The sequence below is a fragment of the Lissotriton vulgaris genome, chromosome 5, assembly GCF_964263255.1.
Source record: "Lissotriton vulgaris chromosome 5, aLisVul1.2, whole genome shotgun sequence".
Lineage (NCBI taxonomy): Eukaryota > Metazoa > Chordata > Amphibia > Caudata > Salamandridae > Lissotriton > Lissotriton vulgaris.
In genome coordinates, this window is record NC_141693.1 from 1,858,737,626 (window position 1) to 1,858,755,271 (window position 17,646).

Below are 17,646 nucleotides of genomic sequence, written 5' to 3' on the forward strand. Positions count from 1 at the left end.
AGAAATGTTGTTGCAATGTTACTCAAGCCTACTACTCCAAATGCATTTGGTGAATTTGATATCACCATATGTGGTTATTTTTCAGATTGTGTGAATTTCAAAGGGAGACAAATCTACACTAAAGTATATGTGGCTATCAACGTTCGTGACATTTTGGGTTGGCAAGATCAAGCGACATTGGGAGTTATGCTGAAACCTAGACATCCAGATCCTGTGGTGTTTGGGGAGTTTCCTATTCTCTCCATTTCAGATGAGGTTCCATAACATCTGATAACCCTATCTTGTCAGTTACTGGTCAAGTATTCTTCGATATTGTCTGACAAGGTTGGTTTAGTTAATTGTTTTCAGCATAGTATTATTCTTAAGGATAATGCTGCTCCAGTTATCCAGATGTGTAGACCCATCCCGTTATCTGCTCGTGGTGATTTAAAAAAAAAATGTTTTCAGACTTGTTCTCAAGACATCACAACCCCTGTGGAATCATCCGAGTGGGTTTCGGCTAGTGTTGTAGCACGGAAGAGTTCTCGCGAGATTCGCCTCTGTGCTGATTTTAGGGCACTCAACCGTAATATTCTTGTAGATTGCCACCCATTGCCGAGAATTCAGGAAATGTTAGCGAATTTTGGTGGTAGCAGATATTTTACTACTATTGACTTAAAATCTGCTTACCACCAGATTCCTCTGGAAAAAGATTCTATACACCTAACTACGTTTGTTACTCCGTTTGGAGTTTATATGTACAAACGCTTGCCGTTTGGAATGGCTTCCGCGGCCAGTGTGTTTCAGCGTCTTATGGATCAATAATTTTCTTATATTGATCGCATACAGGCGTTTCAGGATGACATTTTGATTCATTCTGCCTCCGTGGAATCTCATTATGATCTTCTTGAACATGTGTTGCAAAAGCTTGAGAGTGTTGGCATGACTGTGAATACATTTTTTTTTTTAATTTGTTACTCAAAATGTTGATTACTTGGGTCACAATATATCGGCTGAGGGAATAAAACCTAAACTATCTTTGGTCAATGCTGTCAAGGATGCACCAAGGCCTCAAGATAAGGATGCCTTGCGAGTATTCTTGGGACTTAGCAAATATTACGCTCGTTTTGCGCAGGGTTATGCCTTAATTGTACAACCCCTCCGTGATTTGCTTGAAAAACATGCTAAATATATTTGGTCAACAGTTACGGAAGAAGCTTCTATTAATGTTAAAAAGTTGATTTTGGATGAACCTGCGATTAGGGCATTTTCTCATGGAGAGCTGACTATCGTCACAGTAGATGCTAATTCGTAGGGCCTAGGAGCTGTGTTGAGCCAAATGATTGATGTAAGGAATACACTATACCTTTGCTTCTATGGTTTTAAATAGTGCTGAATCTAACTAGCACAATAGAACGTGAGGCTTTAGCATGCTGTTGGGCTGTTGAAAAGTTCTGCATGTACATTTGGGGCTCTCGTTTCCAGCTTTTCACTGATCATAAGCCTTTGATGTATATGCTTGGGGATTGCTTCTCTAATATAGCTTCTTCAAGGCTGGTTCGATTGTTGGCTAGATTACAGGAGTATAATTTTGACATTAAATATATTCCAGGTGGAAAAAATGTCAGGGCAGACTGTTTCTCGTATCCCTTTAGAAGTGACTGATGCTGCATCTGATGTGAAGAGTAATGATTTTGATGTAGTTTTTACTATATCTGATTTGGCTGAGGGTAGTAAACTTTCTGAAGATGAATGGGTGGCTGCAGATGACAATGATCCTTGTCTTAGCAGGGTTAAAAAAAAAATTGGTGCACGGTTGGCCCTGTGATAGAAGTTTGTTAATGCAAGATAGGTGTTTTGCTCAGGTTGCTGCAGATTTGTTTACTGTGGACACTGTTTTAGTGAGGGAAGACAAAATTGTTCCTCCTGAAGGTATAAGATCATTTCATTTGCTCATGAGGGGCATTTAGGAACTTCAAGCACGGTCAGGAAGATTAAGGATTTGTACTGGTGGCCTGGCATTGACGGACAAGTTAAGGATTTTGTTAATAAATGTCTGGAATGTTTGTGTTCTGATAAGCATTGGCGTTTATCTACTTCACCTTTGTGTCCTGTTGATGGCCTTCTGGTCCTTGGCAAAAGTTATGTCTTGATTTTTCAGGTCCTTTTAATTTGCTTAGTTCTGAGAATAGATATTTGATTGTGATCATTGATTACTTTTCCAAATGGCTTTATTTCTCATTAGTTAAGAGTCCGGATTCTTCTGTAATTACTTTTCTGCAGCGTTTGTTCACGGTGGAAGGTTTTCCCATTGAAATTGTGACAGACCATGGTTCTCACTTTATTTCTAGTGACTTTGAGAATTTCTTAGGTGGTGCTATAATTAAACATGTGTTGGTACCCTCATATAGTCCTTCGTCAAATGGGCTGGTGGAAAGGGCTAACCGTCTGTTGAAGGATGGTATTCAAACAGCTGTTTCTAATAATTTGGATGTTTGCAAGTATCTTTGTCAAAAAGTTTGGAGTTACAACACTATTCCGCATTCCACCACAGATGTCTTTCCTTATTTTTTGCTCCGGGGTAGAAAACCTGTTTCTTCTCTTAACCCTGCCTGGTTGAAGGGTAAAATTGGAGTAGAAAGTCCTAGTGTGGATTTTCACAAAGTCAGAAAACAGGTTGAACTCAAACAGGCAACATATGAAAGAAACTTTGATTTAAGAAAACATGTTTAAATTACTACTTTGTCTCCTGGGGACAAGGTAATTATAAAAAAAAAACAGAGTTACAAAAGGCGAGTCAAAAGTTTTCTGCGCCTGCCAGAGTTTTAAAAGTTTCAAAGATGGCGGTGATGTTGCAGGATAGTGGTTGGTGGAACAGAAATGCTGTGGTTAAAATTATGAAAGAACAGGCAAAAATCATTTGTGATAGATCCTTCAGACAAGCTGATTCCAGTTGGCTTGATTTTGGGTCTCTTACTCAGAAGAATGTTAGTGGGCATTGTGTTTCTTCTCATTCTTCTTTGAATGTTGGGGGTGGTGATTCTAATTCTGTTATTCATCGAAATGTTGAAAATGTTCAAAATATGGTTGGGGATGCTGGGGATCATGCACCAAATAGGTGTAGGTCTCGTGTCAGAAATCCTGTCCGTTCTGATGATTTTATTTATTATTGATTGTTTTTTTTATTTATTTATATTATAAGGAGGGGTGTGTGTAGTGTACTCCTTTATGGAAGGTATGTATCTGTGTATTCTCTATTCTAGAATTGTTAAGGTACATCTTTCAGTTCACTGTACTGTCTTCAGTTTACTGCCCTGCTATTGATGTGTCCTGTCGTGGGTCCTTCATATGGAATAAATCCTATTTCCAACATACTCTGCTTTTAGATTCTTACTTTGGAAATAATCTTGGATTTCACTTCCTACACATGCCCACAAAACACTTCCCTGGCATACATCAGTCACCCCTCCAGCTGGGTGCCCTATGCCAGTGGTGAGGGTACAGGTGCATGAGCCCTGTACCCAGATCCATTCTTGAGCACTGTAAGTGCGGTGCTGCCGTTAAGGGTATATGGTGCTGGGAGGTTGTCATTACGAACTCCACAGCACAGTAATGGCTACACTTAAGACTGAGTAGTTTGGTATCAAATTTCTCAGCCCATTAAATCCACACTGATGCCAGTGTGGGATTTAATGTAAAATGCACGACAGAGGGCATCTTAGAGATGCCCCCTGAAACTCGACCAGCTCCCAGTGACCTGACTGAGTGGCTGCCGAGGCGGTCACCCACAGACCTGTTTCTGGACCCCTGGGTCGCGAGCTTGCCACTCTCGGGGCCTGAAACAATGCACATCCTGGGACGAGGTGCCAAGCCTCCTCGCCCCAGGATGGGCAGGGTTAACGAAGGAGAAGCTTCAAAGGCATACCACCTTTGTGAGCCTCTCCAGACCACTTTCTGTACTCAGCAACTGGTCTCCACTGGTTCTATCCCCCACTTTGGGCGGGAGACCCGGCAGGAAAAACAAAGTGAGGAAGAGATGTGCCCACCTCTGCCAACTCCACCCCTAGGGTGGGGGGGGTGAGGTGGAGCACAACCTCTAATCCCCGCCATCTTGAGGATGGGGGGACCCAGCCAACCAGGGACAGGCTCCAGCCCCCTCACACTGGAGTGGCAGAATAGGGGGTGTATCCACCCCAGGGAAGGGACCCATTGGTCCCTGACCTTTACCTACCTGTAACACCCCTAAATTTAGTATTTAGGGGCACCCTGAACCTTCCTTGCTCAGATCCAGCAAGTACAAGAAAAGGACGAGAAGCTATGCAAAGCTAATAAGAGGATGAAGCCCACTGATTTGGCCCTATCCCTACAGGCCCGTCTCCTTTCGAACCAGCTCCTGCGAAATCACGGCATATCCAAGCTGCCAGCAACCTCACAAACCCCGGAGGACCTGCCTGCATTCACTTCACAAACTATTTCTCCAGTGAACACTGGACATGTTTGAACTACAGCTTCTGGTGCCAACCAGGAACCCCGAATCCAGCACACTGCACCCGCCGAACCCGGCCCGTGTTTGAGTGAACAAACACCACGAGGAGGTCCCCCCGGCGATCCTGACCCGAGAGATCTGATGACTCCTGACCTGCCTCAAGCCTCCATACAACGCCTGCAGTCTCAATCCAGAGGGCCCCCCTTACTGTAACCAGAGCGGGTAAGAAAATCCGACTTCCAAAGGCACCCCTGCAACCGACACCCCACGGCCTTGTGTGCCCAACCCAGCGGTGCCTAACATTCCTCTACATCCCAACCTACCCCTCGAAGTTATGGTCACTCCTGGAAGATCCTCGTCCCCGAGCCTGCAGTGTTTCTTTGTCCCAGAGAAATCCCATTGAAACCAACAGGGCACCCGACCTCAAAAAAGCACCCTGCACCTGACTGCCCTAGCGCCACTGAGGGTGACCCTTTGGTGCTAACTTGGTCCCCAACGTGCCCTGAACTTAACCTTATGAGCTTTGCTCTCACAACCCTGTGCCTGCTTGCCAGCCGCCACTAACCGGAGCCCCCATGTCCCCCGTTGGATAACATTGGGCCTCAACACTCTGCACCCAGCTGCCCGAGTGCCGCTGAGGGTGCAACAACAGTGCATCACTGACCCTGGGAGTCTAACCCTGGAACCCTAACTCAAAAGACTGATAACTTACCTTGAAACCGATAACTAATTTTTTTCCTCATAGAATAACATTGACACTTTTTCTCCCAAAAAGTTTGTGTCGACTTTTGAAAACTTCAAATATTCCTTAAAAATCAGCCGAATAACGTAAAAGCATTTTCTCATCTGTTTTGAGGAAATATCCAAGTGCTGAATCCAGGATCCAGCACGAAGTAAGAAAAAGTAACAATAACCTAACTTACCTGATAAGTGAAGTTCCTCCCTTAGGATAACATTGGTGATTCTATGTGAAAAAGTTACTTAGCGTCAACTTTTGAAATAGAATAATAGTCCTTAAAAATCGTACCTTTAACCAAAACGCATTTACTCACCTGTTTTCAGGAACTGTCCCAGAACTGGATCCAGTCCTGTTAGCAAAAGTAATCTGAAAAGTAATTAACTGCATTTTTACTTAAAAAGCCCATTCAATTGAATGTACTATACCTGTAATGTGTTGCAAACTGCTTTCTTAAAACTGTAACCAAAACCAGTACAAGTTACACTGCTATTTAGAACTGTGTTCATACAAGTAATTTACTACTGAAAAGTATTTTTATGCTTACCTGCACCGGGCTTGCTTAGTTCTAGAAATAAAACAGTACATGTTTTTATACAAAACAATTGGCCCAGAGTTTAGTTCTTGAGTGTGTGAGACCATTTGCTGACTGAGTGTGTACATCAAATGCTTTACACTGTCCTCTGATACTGCCTTACTGCTCGACCCAAGCTACCACTTTAGAGAGTAAGGTTATATCTAACTTTAGCCTCTGCCAAACCTCTGGAGACTCTTGGACTCAATACCTACTGTACCTCACTTTGGTGCAGTATATATAGAGCCAGTTTCTTACAATGATATGTACACTAGGTGATATCCTTACTCTACAAGATGATTTGGTATGAGGTGTAATCAAACTAAACATTAGCATAGACACTGCTCAACCAACAGTTTTGATCAGCTATGAAACTTTACAACCAAGGGCCCTTCCAGGTCTACTAGACATTGTTAAAGACACATTATTTCTCAATCTGGCTATGGGTAAAGCATGTTTTTTAAAGGCTGTTTAAGAAATATAACACCTGATGGAACTCCAAACCCTTGGAGGTTAGAATGACCCCCTAGTACATGAAAATCAGACTGCTCGTAGAAACCTAGATCTTCAGGCAAGCCTACAATTAACATCTTGAACTGATGCCTGGATTATGTTACCTCTGCACCAAGAATCCGCAGGGTGTACGTGCACTTTACAAATGCATGTAACATAATATAGTAAAAAGTTTGACTTTCTTAAAATTGATCCTAAATCCAATTCGATCAATGTTACAGCGTAAGACGTAAACATGCTACTGCCTCAAAATCCCGGTCTCCAATGAACAGAGAGCAAAAGAATGGACGCTATAGGGGGAAATGTCTGCAACACAGCCTCCTTCCACTTAAAGAATGCCAATGCAGCAGCTCTTCTTGGTAAATGCCACAGATATTTGGTATGGTATGAAATCTTTTGTGTCTGAGCTTCCAACTCAGACAACAAGATTTTGGAGTATCATTAATTTCAAATCAGTCTATTAGTGCCATGTTTGATTCAGGCAAACTCTCTGCTGCTTCATTCTGTCAGGGAATTTCACTAAGAAGATCCTCTTGGCTTTGTTAATCCTCCATAAAACATGATGCCCAATTCAAATTGAAAACCTACCCTTTTCAGGTGCATCACTGTTCATGCAACACACTGAGGAAGAAATGCTCTGAATGAAGAATGAGGCTGAAACACTTAAAGCTGCGGGTCTTGAAGAGCAGAAAAGCTTTTACATGCAATAATACAAATCCAAAGACAGGCAATGCTATTATCGTAGTGTTGAAACCCCTAGATGGCAATACCAATCTATGCAACAACAGAAGCCATTACAAAACCATACCAGAGGAGATACCAAAAAGGAAGATCCACTCCAACCAAATGTTCAGTCAAAGGGGAGAAACCCCAAAAACAAAAATGAGCAATAGAGCAGGTTCTTCAGCTCATATCAACCAAGGTATATCCTCAAGCTTTTTTTTGGTCCAAAAGAAAAGCCATCCCAAACAATTTCGATCAAATCTAGATCTCGGATTTCTCAACAGATATATAAAAACAAGAAAAATTCTAAATGCTGACCCTTCATTAAATTAATCCACACCTAAGAAAAGGGGACGCGTTGTGTGTCATAGTTAAATAATGTGTACTTTCACATTCCAATTTCTCATCTTGGCCGAAAGTATCAAAGATTTCTAGTAGAGTACGAACACTATCAATATGTTGTTCTTTCATTTGGTCTAAAGTCAGCTCCTTGAACTTTTTAAAAATGGTTGACAGTAGTTGCAGCTCACCTGAGAAAAAGAGGAGTATTTGTATATCCCTATCTCGACGATTGGTTAAAAAAAGGCAGATTCTCTTTGGAAGGTTAAGAAAGACTTAAACATCACAAAAAACGTATTCCAGATTAGGTTTGCAAATAAACTCCAACAAATCAATTTCAGCACCTGTACAGTGCCTCACTGTTCAAGATGCACAAATAGATACTCAAAAGGAAAACGTGTGTCCAGGAGAGAGAGTATTGTCAATACAGATGAAATGTGCAGACCTATTCCAACTAGTCAGACCGGCCGTTCATCAAATCACATCCCGCTTGAGACATCTTCATTATTGTTTTGAGAACCAGTGGTCATAAAAAAAAGGACATTGGGAATATATAATATATTTAACAGGCAACACGTGGCATTGCCCCAGTATTGGAACTTTAATAGATTCCCATAGCTTGTATCATTCCCCGTCATCGGAATGGGAGCCTCTGTAAACAAAAAATACCATAGCAGTAGGTACAAAAGAGAAAGAAAGGCCTAGGCCTCATCTCATTTTGTAGCGTGTCCACCTCTTTTTGTAAAAGAGACCAAAAACTGCAACAACCAATCAGATCAGCCTCACCCCATAGAACCCTCCTGAGAGAGCCTCAGATTTTCTACCGCACGTTGTGCTTAGGAAGTCCCCACTGAGCTCTGCTCAGATTTCTCAACAACTCTTTGATTTCTACTATATTCTCTTCAGAATGTCTGATAATGAAAATAAAGCTTTATTTAAGGCCTGTGCTACTTGCTCTAAAAAGAGGCTTTATGTTGAAAACAAGCATAAGGATTGTACTTATTGCTTGCACCCGGATCACAAGGCCACTGATTGGAAGATCTGCAGGACCTTTTCTACTAAGACCCTGAAAGACCGGGAAGGACTACTTTTGACCTGGTTACAGAAGATGAAGTCACATAAAGAAGTAATTTCAAGTGACAGTGAAGATTCCTCCTCAGCAACATCTTCAAGGAGGTCTAAAAGACGGGTAGGTCTTCCCCTTCAACTGAGCCTCCTGCTAAGGCCTCTCAAAAGACCTCTGATAGGCTCGCAGGCTCAGTCCCAAGATATTTCCTCACCGAGGTGTAAAGGAGAGGGAGGGACTTGTTCCTGAGGTACTTTCTTCTCAGAAGGTGATTCATGGACCTTTTATTGCCTCTACACCAACTGAAAAGGCTAAACTCTTCAAGAAACCTACATCTGTACATCAGGAGGGAAAATCGAAGAAGAAAACCCGTTTGTCGACTACGATAATTCCAGGTATGTTGATGACAACTAAAAGCCATCAGATGTCTACTTCGGCTCAGTCGACGGTCCTGTCGTCGACAGCTTCGACGAGGACTTTGTCGACGTGGACAGTGGCGTCGACAATGCTAACAACCTCGATGTCGACGATGATGAAGCAGACTCATGCCGCAGGCGATGACGACGGCTATGATGGTGCTTATGTTGAGTTCGTCGACGGTTCCGTCGACGATCAGTCCACAGTCGACGATGATCCTTCCTTCGACTCAGTCGGCGTTGCAGAAAGTCAAAATCTCTATTAAAAGATGCCAAATAACACAGGAAAGAACATCACCGGGGAGTGTAACACCCTTACCTCCTGCATTACATTTGGACGAGGAATACTCAGATGAAGCTGATGGTCCTTATGGAGATGCGTACAGCCCTTCTCAGCTCCAGGTGAAATACCAGGACTCAGATTCTGATGATTATTACTTGGAACAACAGCAACTTCCTCCTCGGGATAGGCCTCAAGAACAGTCACATCAAGGCTTTGTGGCCATGCCTTCTTCCCCCTCAGGTGATGAAGAGAATGTTGAAAATGTCCTGTATCCGGGTATAGAATGGGACGATTATATTATTCCAGATCCTGCTCCGCCTTTACCGGATCCTGTGGAGATTTGGCCTTCCCATTCCGGTGGTCCAATCACACTGTTTTCTATAGGATTTCAAAGAGCCTTATAGAAAATCCTTCCGTTCTATCCCCATTATAGAGCACGTATGGAGTGAAGGAATTAGTCATGCAATCTCCAGCTACCGTTATCCCTGTTCTTCCGTGACTGGAGGAAAAATATAAGGCTCCTGATGAAAGTCCTGCATCCCTGGTTGGCCAACCGAAGCCAGACTCAGTTATCTCTCAGGTGGCTCAGAGAAAATCGAAGAATCGATCCTCACCCCTTACCACACCACCAGATAAGGAGGGCAGATGACTGGACAATGTGGGCAAGAGATTTTCCTCCATGTCTAGCCTCTTGGTTCGAGCTTGCAATGCTCTAGCAATTTTGGGACGATATGATCGCCAAATGTGGTGCGATTTGTCTCCATTTGTGGACCAGCTGCCGGACAGTTCCAAAGCCGTGCGAAGAAGATCCTTGAGGAGGGGGAACGATCTTCCTCCGAAATTATCGATTGTGCTATGGACATTGCCACAACTGCTTTTTGCCCTTTGGCAGGCTCTACTGTCTTAAGGCGGCAAGGCTGGTTTCGGGCTACCTGGTTTCACTCTGAGGTGCAAAATAAGATTTTGGATTTACCATTCGATGGAGACATGCTTTTCGGCAAGCTTATAGATGATGCCCTACAAGACATCTAGAAGGACACAGAATTAGCAAGATCCTTGAGCATTTTACAATATTTCAAAGTACCTTTCCGAGGGGCTAGAGGGAAAGGTTTCTCTTCCTACAGAGGAGGTTACCAACAACGCTACTCCTCCTATTCTCACTCTTCGCAATCATACAAGCCTGGGGGCGGAGCTAGCCGCGGAGCGTAATGGCCGCACTTTGAGAGAGCTCCTCCTGATCCTGCACTAAAAACAAGTGGATAACACCCAGCAACCCCAAGAAATGGCAGCCTAAAAGTGAGACCCGCAAGCGGCGAAGAATCAGCAGAGTGCCGACTTCCGGTATACCGATATTGGTGCCCGTGAACAGCCGCGGCCTGCATGAGGACGACATAGGAGCAGCACCGGCCCGAAGTAAGAGGCCACGCCGCGACGCAGGGCATACAGCCCGGACAGTAGAAGCCCCGCCCACTGCCGAGTCGCAGTGACTCTCTATCGGAGACCCGCGGAGGTGCCGGGTTCTGGTTGCGAGACCCAGAGCCTGTACGAGTATACACAATGTACGTTGGATCCTGTGATAGGGACCCCCAACAATAGAAAACTGCAGATCAGAAAATAGAGAACCCACACAGGGCCACGACGGTAGTGAAAGAAGGCAATGTGAGGCGCATGAGGTCAGCGGGAAAGGGAAAGAGACGGTGTGAGCCGCGCCGAGGAAAATACAAGGTCCAAGTTGCCCCCCCCCCCCCGAGGAAAAGCCCTACAAGATAGGACACAGGACCCTCAAAACCACAGAAAGTGCACACCAACAGCTCGAGAGAGCGGAGGGATAACAGAAGGCGGGCCTGGGCGCAGCGCACAGAGACCAGGCAAGCGCACACTTGAAGGCACGAGAGCTCTGCGCATAGAGGGTCCCAGGGGTGCAGGCAACCAGGCCCAGGACCAGGCCCCCAGCTGTAGAGGAGGAAAACCACTGCTTGGCTGGACAGAAACCGCAGCATTGTCAGTCTAGAAGAGGGCACATGACACAGTTGGGCCCTGAAGCCTGGCGAGGAGCCCATAAGCTAAATAGCTAAAAGGAACTGACCGGAATCAGGCGGCACCCCTCGCGTCCGCCCGACGGCTTACGAGAGATTGAAACAGGGGCCCCTGTTTGGACACAACTGAGCCGGTAGGTGCCGCAAACACCGACCTGGCACGCAAGCAGCTAACTACACACAGTAGAGAGCCCGGTACCAGTGACAGCACAAAGAAGCAGAACGCTCACGGGTTACGATGGGCAAACAAGACAAAAAACAGCTGAAATTGAACTTTGATCAATCAAAAAAAAAAAAAAAGCAGGATCAAGCCGGAGAAGAACATCAGGCGACTCCACCTCCTACGCAAGGGTACGGGAGGACTCACAGCGGATAGTTTACAGTCAATGTTCCTCACGATTCAAACCGCGCTGATGAACATAGACTGCAAAATTGACAATCTTACGCACAGTCGACCGCATGTCCGAACGATTAGACAGGCACACCGAACAGATAGAGATGGCCGAACGTAGGATATCTGACCTAGAGGACGCAAGCAACCAAATAACAAAACAATCCGGAGTTGACAAACAATGGCTGCGCTGAACGCTAAAGCCAAGGATTTGGAGGCCCATTCTAGACTCTGCAACATAAGGATCTTGGGAATTGCAGAAACAACAAACACCGGCCCGGTGGAGAAATACGTGGAGCAACTCTTGATCACACTACTGGGCAGAGAGACTTTTTTGGATGTCTTCCTGATCGAAAGGGCGTATAGGTCCTTAGCCTCGAAGCCACCAGTGGGCACCAGACCATGACCCATCATAGCTAAGTTAATAAACTACCGTGACGCATCATTGCAGAAGGCCCGTGAACTGGGCACCTTGCGGCACGAGGGAATGGATATAGCCCTGTACCCTGATTTCACGCTATCCGTCCAGGAGGCGAGGAAGAAATGTACGCAAGCAGAGCAGAAACTCAGACTTACAGATCCCATACGCCATGCTATGCCCAGCTAGGCTGAAGATCACTGATGAAGGCTCTACAAAGATCTTCAATGAACCTAAAGAGCTCCTAAAATACTTACAGCTGAGGAAACCGAAGGGAGAATGCAGACGCTCGCCGAGGGAAACACAGCAAGATCAAGGGCCTATGTCAGATGTGGAATGATCCATTGTTCTAAAGCCAAGACATATGACACATCTGGATAAAGCCAATGCCCTGGGAGGACTACACTCTTGGGAACTGGATCCCGCTAGAACCTCCGACCAACTGATAGGGGGAGATCTTGTGCAGGGGACAAATAGTCACGAACTATGGTACACTGAGATACCCCCCTCCCCCCAGGAGGACAAAGCAGAAAAGCAGTGGCTCAGATAAGTCAAAAGAGAAATGTATCAAACTGCGTACTATTGTGAAATGGCGAAATGAATATGCTTTGAAATGTCAATATTCCCACTGTTAGGCGTTAATATGTTAAATTGAGATAAAGGAAGCTGGGGTGTTCACAGAAATAGTGCACTACTATGTTGATGAAGAGGCCCCCCTCTGGATGCCTAGGTATAGGGGGCAAGCTCTTAGCTACTCCTGCCCACTTGTGTACATCACACCTGTTATTTAATTTGGGGATGTTTAACGACATGCATGCAAGAAGTGGAGAGAAAGGCATGGTAACGTTGCAGGAGTTGTCTTCGTCGATGGGTTTTAGACTAAGTGGGAGGGGGGCGGGATGGGGGAGATATTTTCGAAAATCATCAAGCAGCATTAGATGACACCACATTCCACTTACAGGACTATAAACGACTGAGATCAGAGACTTGAAAAGGGACTGCTCACAACCTATGTGTAGGACATGGCTGCTGCGCAACAACAAGTTAGGACATTGACCCTTTTGACCTGGAACGTGAGGGGCCTACAGGACCCGCGAAAAATCGGAAAAGTTTTCACATATTTAGATAGGCACCAAGTAGATGTCGCCTGCATCCAGGAGACAAACATTGCGCCCCAACGAGAATGTAGAATAGAGTATAGATGGGCACAATTTCAAATAGCATCCTCTTACTCAAACTACACCAGAGGGGTACTAATAATGATTAAACGCAGCGTTCCGTTTACAATTATTAACGTGACCCCAGGGGAGATGCGTCCTACTCGGGGGAAACTTTGGAGGCACAGACCTTAACACTTGTCACGGTTTATGGCCCTAATGTGGATGATCCACAGTTCTATGACAACCTTCGGGCCAAAGTCAGAGAGGTGCAACCGAAAGCAATAGTGTGGGGTAGAGATTTCAACACCTGTTTGGACCCGCTGCTAGATAGGGCCTCTTATACTGAGAGACATGGGAGACACGCAGCCCGTTCAATATTAGAAGGGATAGAGAAGTGGTCAATGGTGGATGCATGGCGACTAAGTCACCCAGGGAGGCGAGAAGGTACATGTACCTCACTGACCCACAAAACCTGGTCGAGATTGGACTACTGGCTGACCACACAGGAAGTAAGCATGTGCATACACGAAATAGAACATCTGCCCAAAACCCTGTCAGACCACTCCCCCGTGCGACTGGTACTGGAAGTCCCCACTCATACCCAAAGGCAATTTACTTGGCGCCTCAGACCAGCAGCGCTGAAAGATCAAGTTTTCTGTGGGGAAATACGACAGGCTATTGAGGCCTTCTTTCAGATAAAAACTGGGACAGTAGAGAGTTATAGGACATTATGGGAGGCCTTCAAAGTAACCATTGTATTAGTAAGCACGCTGGCATTCTCAGAGACATTAGGCAACAACTGACTATGGTAGAAAAGGTCATCCAGAGATTAGAGACAGAGTATACTGACACGTCACACGAATACATCCTAGCCGATATTAGGAGTAAAGTGAACACATATCATGAATATGCGGACACAGAAATAAATTACTTATCCAGACAGCACAAGGCTAGAGCATATGGAGAGGGAGGAAGACCGGGCAGGACTCTCGCAAAAATCAAACCAATGCAAAGCACCTCACTTATAACACACATTGCAAACGACCAAGACTAACTGGTGTACGATACCCCTTCCATACTGGATAGTTTCAGAACATACTATGCTACGTTATATACTGCACAGACATCGCATGCACAACCAGACATCCAACAATACTTGGACGACATAGGCCTTGCCTGGTTATCCGATACCCACAGGGAATATCTGGGATATCATATCACTGAGGACGAATTTAAAGAAGCGATTAACTCATTGCCTAACAATAAAGCCCCAGGACTAGACGGACTAACGGGGGAATTCTATAAAGAATTCAAGGACTTGCTGATACCACAGCCTGCCCATATGTTTGGGGAAGCGTATGAAGAGGGTGCCCACCCACCGACGCTACGAGAGGCACTATTGATAGCTCTTCCAAAACCTGGCAAAGACCCAAACTGTTGTGAATCGTATCGCCCCCTTTTCCTAATAAATATAGATGTAAAAATACTGGCCAAGATACTAGCAAATCGAATACAACCACTGCTGAAACTCCTAGTGCTCCCAGACCAGGCGGGTTTCATACCCACAAGGTCTACAACCCAAAACATACGCACTATCTTCGCGATTTATCATAGCCTGAATCCCGAGCTGCCAGCGGCGGCTGCGCTCCTCGATGCGGCGAAAGCCTTTGATTTGGTGAAGTAGGCTTTCATGATCACTGTCCTCGCCAGGATGGGATTCCCACCTGCCTTTTTTAAATGGATCGCCTTACTATATAATAAACCTAGAGCTAGAGTACGCATCAATGGGCACACCTCGCAGCACTTTGAGATCAGCCGCGGAACAAGCAGGGATGCCCGTTGTCCCCTTTTTTGTACAATTGTTTTACTACTGTGCACAGGCACATCATGCACATTACTGGACGCAACCGCATTCTCATATTCCACATAAAGCTGTAGAAACTGACAGTGTTCACCCAAATAGACTAAGCGAATACATATCAGATCCCGTAGGGAACTATTCTAACGACATAATACACCCAGTCAAGTGCACTTCCAGAGCATGGCATACGTTAGCAACACGAGCACGGAAGCTACCTTTATATGCACCAGCACTCCCCCTAGCGAATCATCCCAAACTGTCGGTTACACAAGAGCAGAGTATGAGGAAGGTGCTGGGAGAGATGGGATTTGTGACGTTGGGCACGCTGTTCCCGCATAATATATTAATCTCATCAAGATGCCCATCCTTAAGTACACACCAAACGCCACTAAAAATGTTTGCATACTTTAGACTATGGGCGACAATAAAAGACTTATACAACACTTTCCCGGCTGAACCCACAACACTACAAGCTCTTCAGGCATTACTCACTGCGCCAACACGAGTGGCATTGGTAACCAAATTATATATTGCATCACAGAATGAACAACACATAGATCCGGACAGAGCATTAGCACGGTGGGTGGAAGCGACTGGTGTGCCTATCACAGAAGACGACTGGAACTATAGCTGTACGCAACTACAATTACTTACACCAAACTGCAATCTGCGTATTATACATTTTAGATTTCTCCATCAGACATACTACACGCCGGACAAATTGTATCGATACCGCCTCAGAGCAGACGATTAATGCTGAAGATGCTCTGCCCCTCAGACCAAAGAGCCACTCTGGTAGGTAAACAGTTAACATAACTGGCCACGTTCAGTAGAACCTTTTATTGAGGATATATCTGACTTCCTCAGACCCTTCACACACGTTGGACCATAGCCTTTTCATCTTCCCAAGATTCTGCATAACTCAGCAACTGTTGATTTCTGCATTTATATAAATCTGTTTTTTGTTTAGCTCATTTTCACTACAGTCACAAAATTTCATATAATCTAGGAAATATTTCACAGAATGCTTTCTTTCCAATGTAGAATATGTTGTCCTCGCTATGGCGAAAGGCGTCAGACGGAAACTGACTGGGGAAAAAGATGTGTCGACAAATTTGATATCATCGGAATCATCGGTGAAGGGACCTACGGACAGGTGTACAAAGCCAAGGATAAGGATACAGGTACATTTAAAAACAGTATGGTTGCTCTCCTTCACATGATATGAAGGTATGGCTGGTCCTTGACACTTTAGAAACGGTAGTCTTTTACCAAATGCTAAGTATTCGTTTTTTGTGTGAAATTGAATGCTATAGTGGAGTGATTTGCACTTTGCAAGACTGCGTTTGTACTCAGAATATTGAGTGAAGTTGTAAGATATGTAAAGGGTCAGTACCCTCCGATGAAGTTTCTAAAACTGAATCTTTTCCCTGAAACATTAATACTGAACCTACCATTGGGTACAACATGCTGCTAATGTGACAAGAGCTTCACTGTTATGATTCTATTGCATGTTAAATGTACCTTCTTCCTGAAGGAACTTGTAAGGCTGAGCAGCCTTTTAATAGTTTAGCTACACTACCCTTTTTACTTGTTGCCTTTTATTTATAGATTTACCCAGTAATTCATTGCAGATGACTGAATGGTCTTGGATGGTAGAGCAGGGCAGACGATATACCAAGAGAAAGAAAGCTTGCCCCTGAATAGGCTTTTTAGAGCCTTATCACCAATATGCTAATAGTCTAATTCTGTTTGTTACAGCCCCCGCCACCCCCGCCCCCAACACACAATAGTGACTTGCTCTTGTTTTCTGCGGTTTTGTGCTTTTAATTCATTCTGACTAGCCACTTGCAATGGCTACTCTTGAATGGAGTATTTTGACCCACAGCTTACAATCTGTTGTTGCGCATGTAGGTGAATTGGTTGCTCTAAAGAAGGTTCGGCTGGACAATGAGAAGGAAGGCTTTCCCATCACTGCAATTCGAGAAATCAAAATCTTGCGTCAACTGATACACTGCAGTGTGGTGAACATGAAAGAGATTGTCACTGACAAGCAGGATGCCCTGGATTTCAAAAAGGACCGAGGTATGTGCCATGCTTCTACTCGCTGTGCCAGATGTAATAACCTTGAATGAATTTAAATTATTTTCAAAAGCTCAAATCATATACGCCTGGCCTCTACCAAGCGTCTGTGCCCTTGCTTGTGCCTGGGCCTCTGACTAGGCACAGCCCTTTCTGGCCCAGCTCCAATGCTGTCACACTTCCTGCCTCAATCTTCCGCTTCTCTCTCGTTCTCCTGCGCTCCTCCGTTTAACCACTTTCTCTTACCTCTTTGACTTCCTTTATGTTTAGTCTCTCGCACTTTAATGATCATTTCTCACCCTTCTCTTGACTTTTTCTGTGCTCTTTAACTACGTGCCACTTCTTGGTGCATTTCTCATTCTTCCTCACTCCTTCATTGCTGCTTTTTGAGCATTTCTGGGCATCTATCTCTCATTTATTCTTTGCCCCTCTTTTCTGTTGTTGCCTTTCGTTCTGTAATGTTTCTCTCTGCCATACACAATTGATTCTTGCTTCCTTTTTGGCTTCCTTTAGTGTCAGCCCTTTTCTTCTCTCCCCTCCCCAGGGTTCACTTTCCCAAGTACTCTCTGACTTCCTCTTCCCT

The 17,646-nt window shown here is 44.7% G+C and overlaps 1 protein-coding gene across 1 annotated transcript in view; it reads left to right on the top strand.

The window, feature by feature from the left end:
• Nucleotides 1–17,646, top strand: part of CDK12 (cyclin dependent kinase 12) — a 378,297-nt gene that overhangs the window by 111,765 nt on the left and 248,886 nt on the right. Inside the window, exons 4-5 of the mRNA XM_086924346.1 lie at nt 16,026–16,165; nt 16,896–17,066. Coding sequence (XP_086780472.1) covers nt 16,026–16,165; nt 16,896–17,066 — 311 coding nt within the window. The remainder of the gene's footprint in view (nt 1–16,025; nt 16,166–16,895; nt 17,067–17,646) is intronic.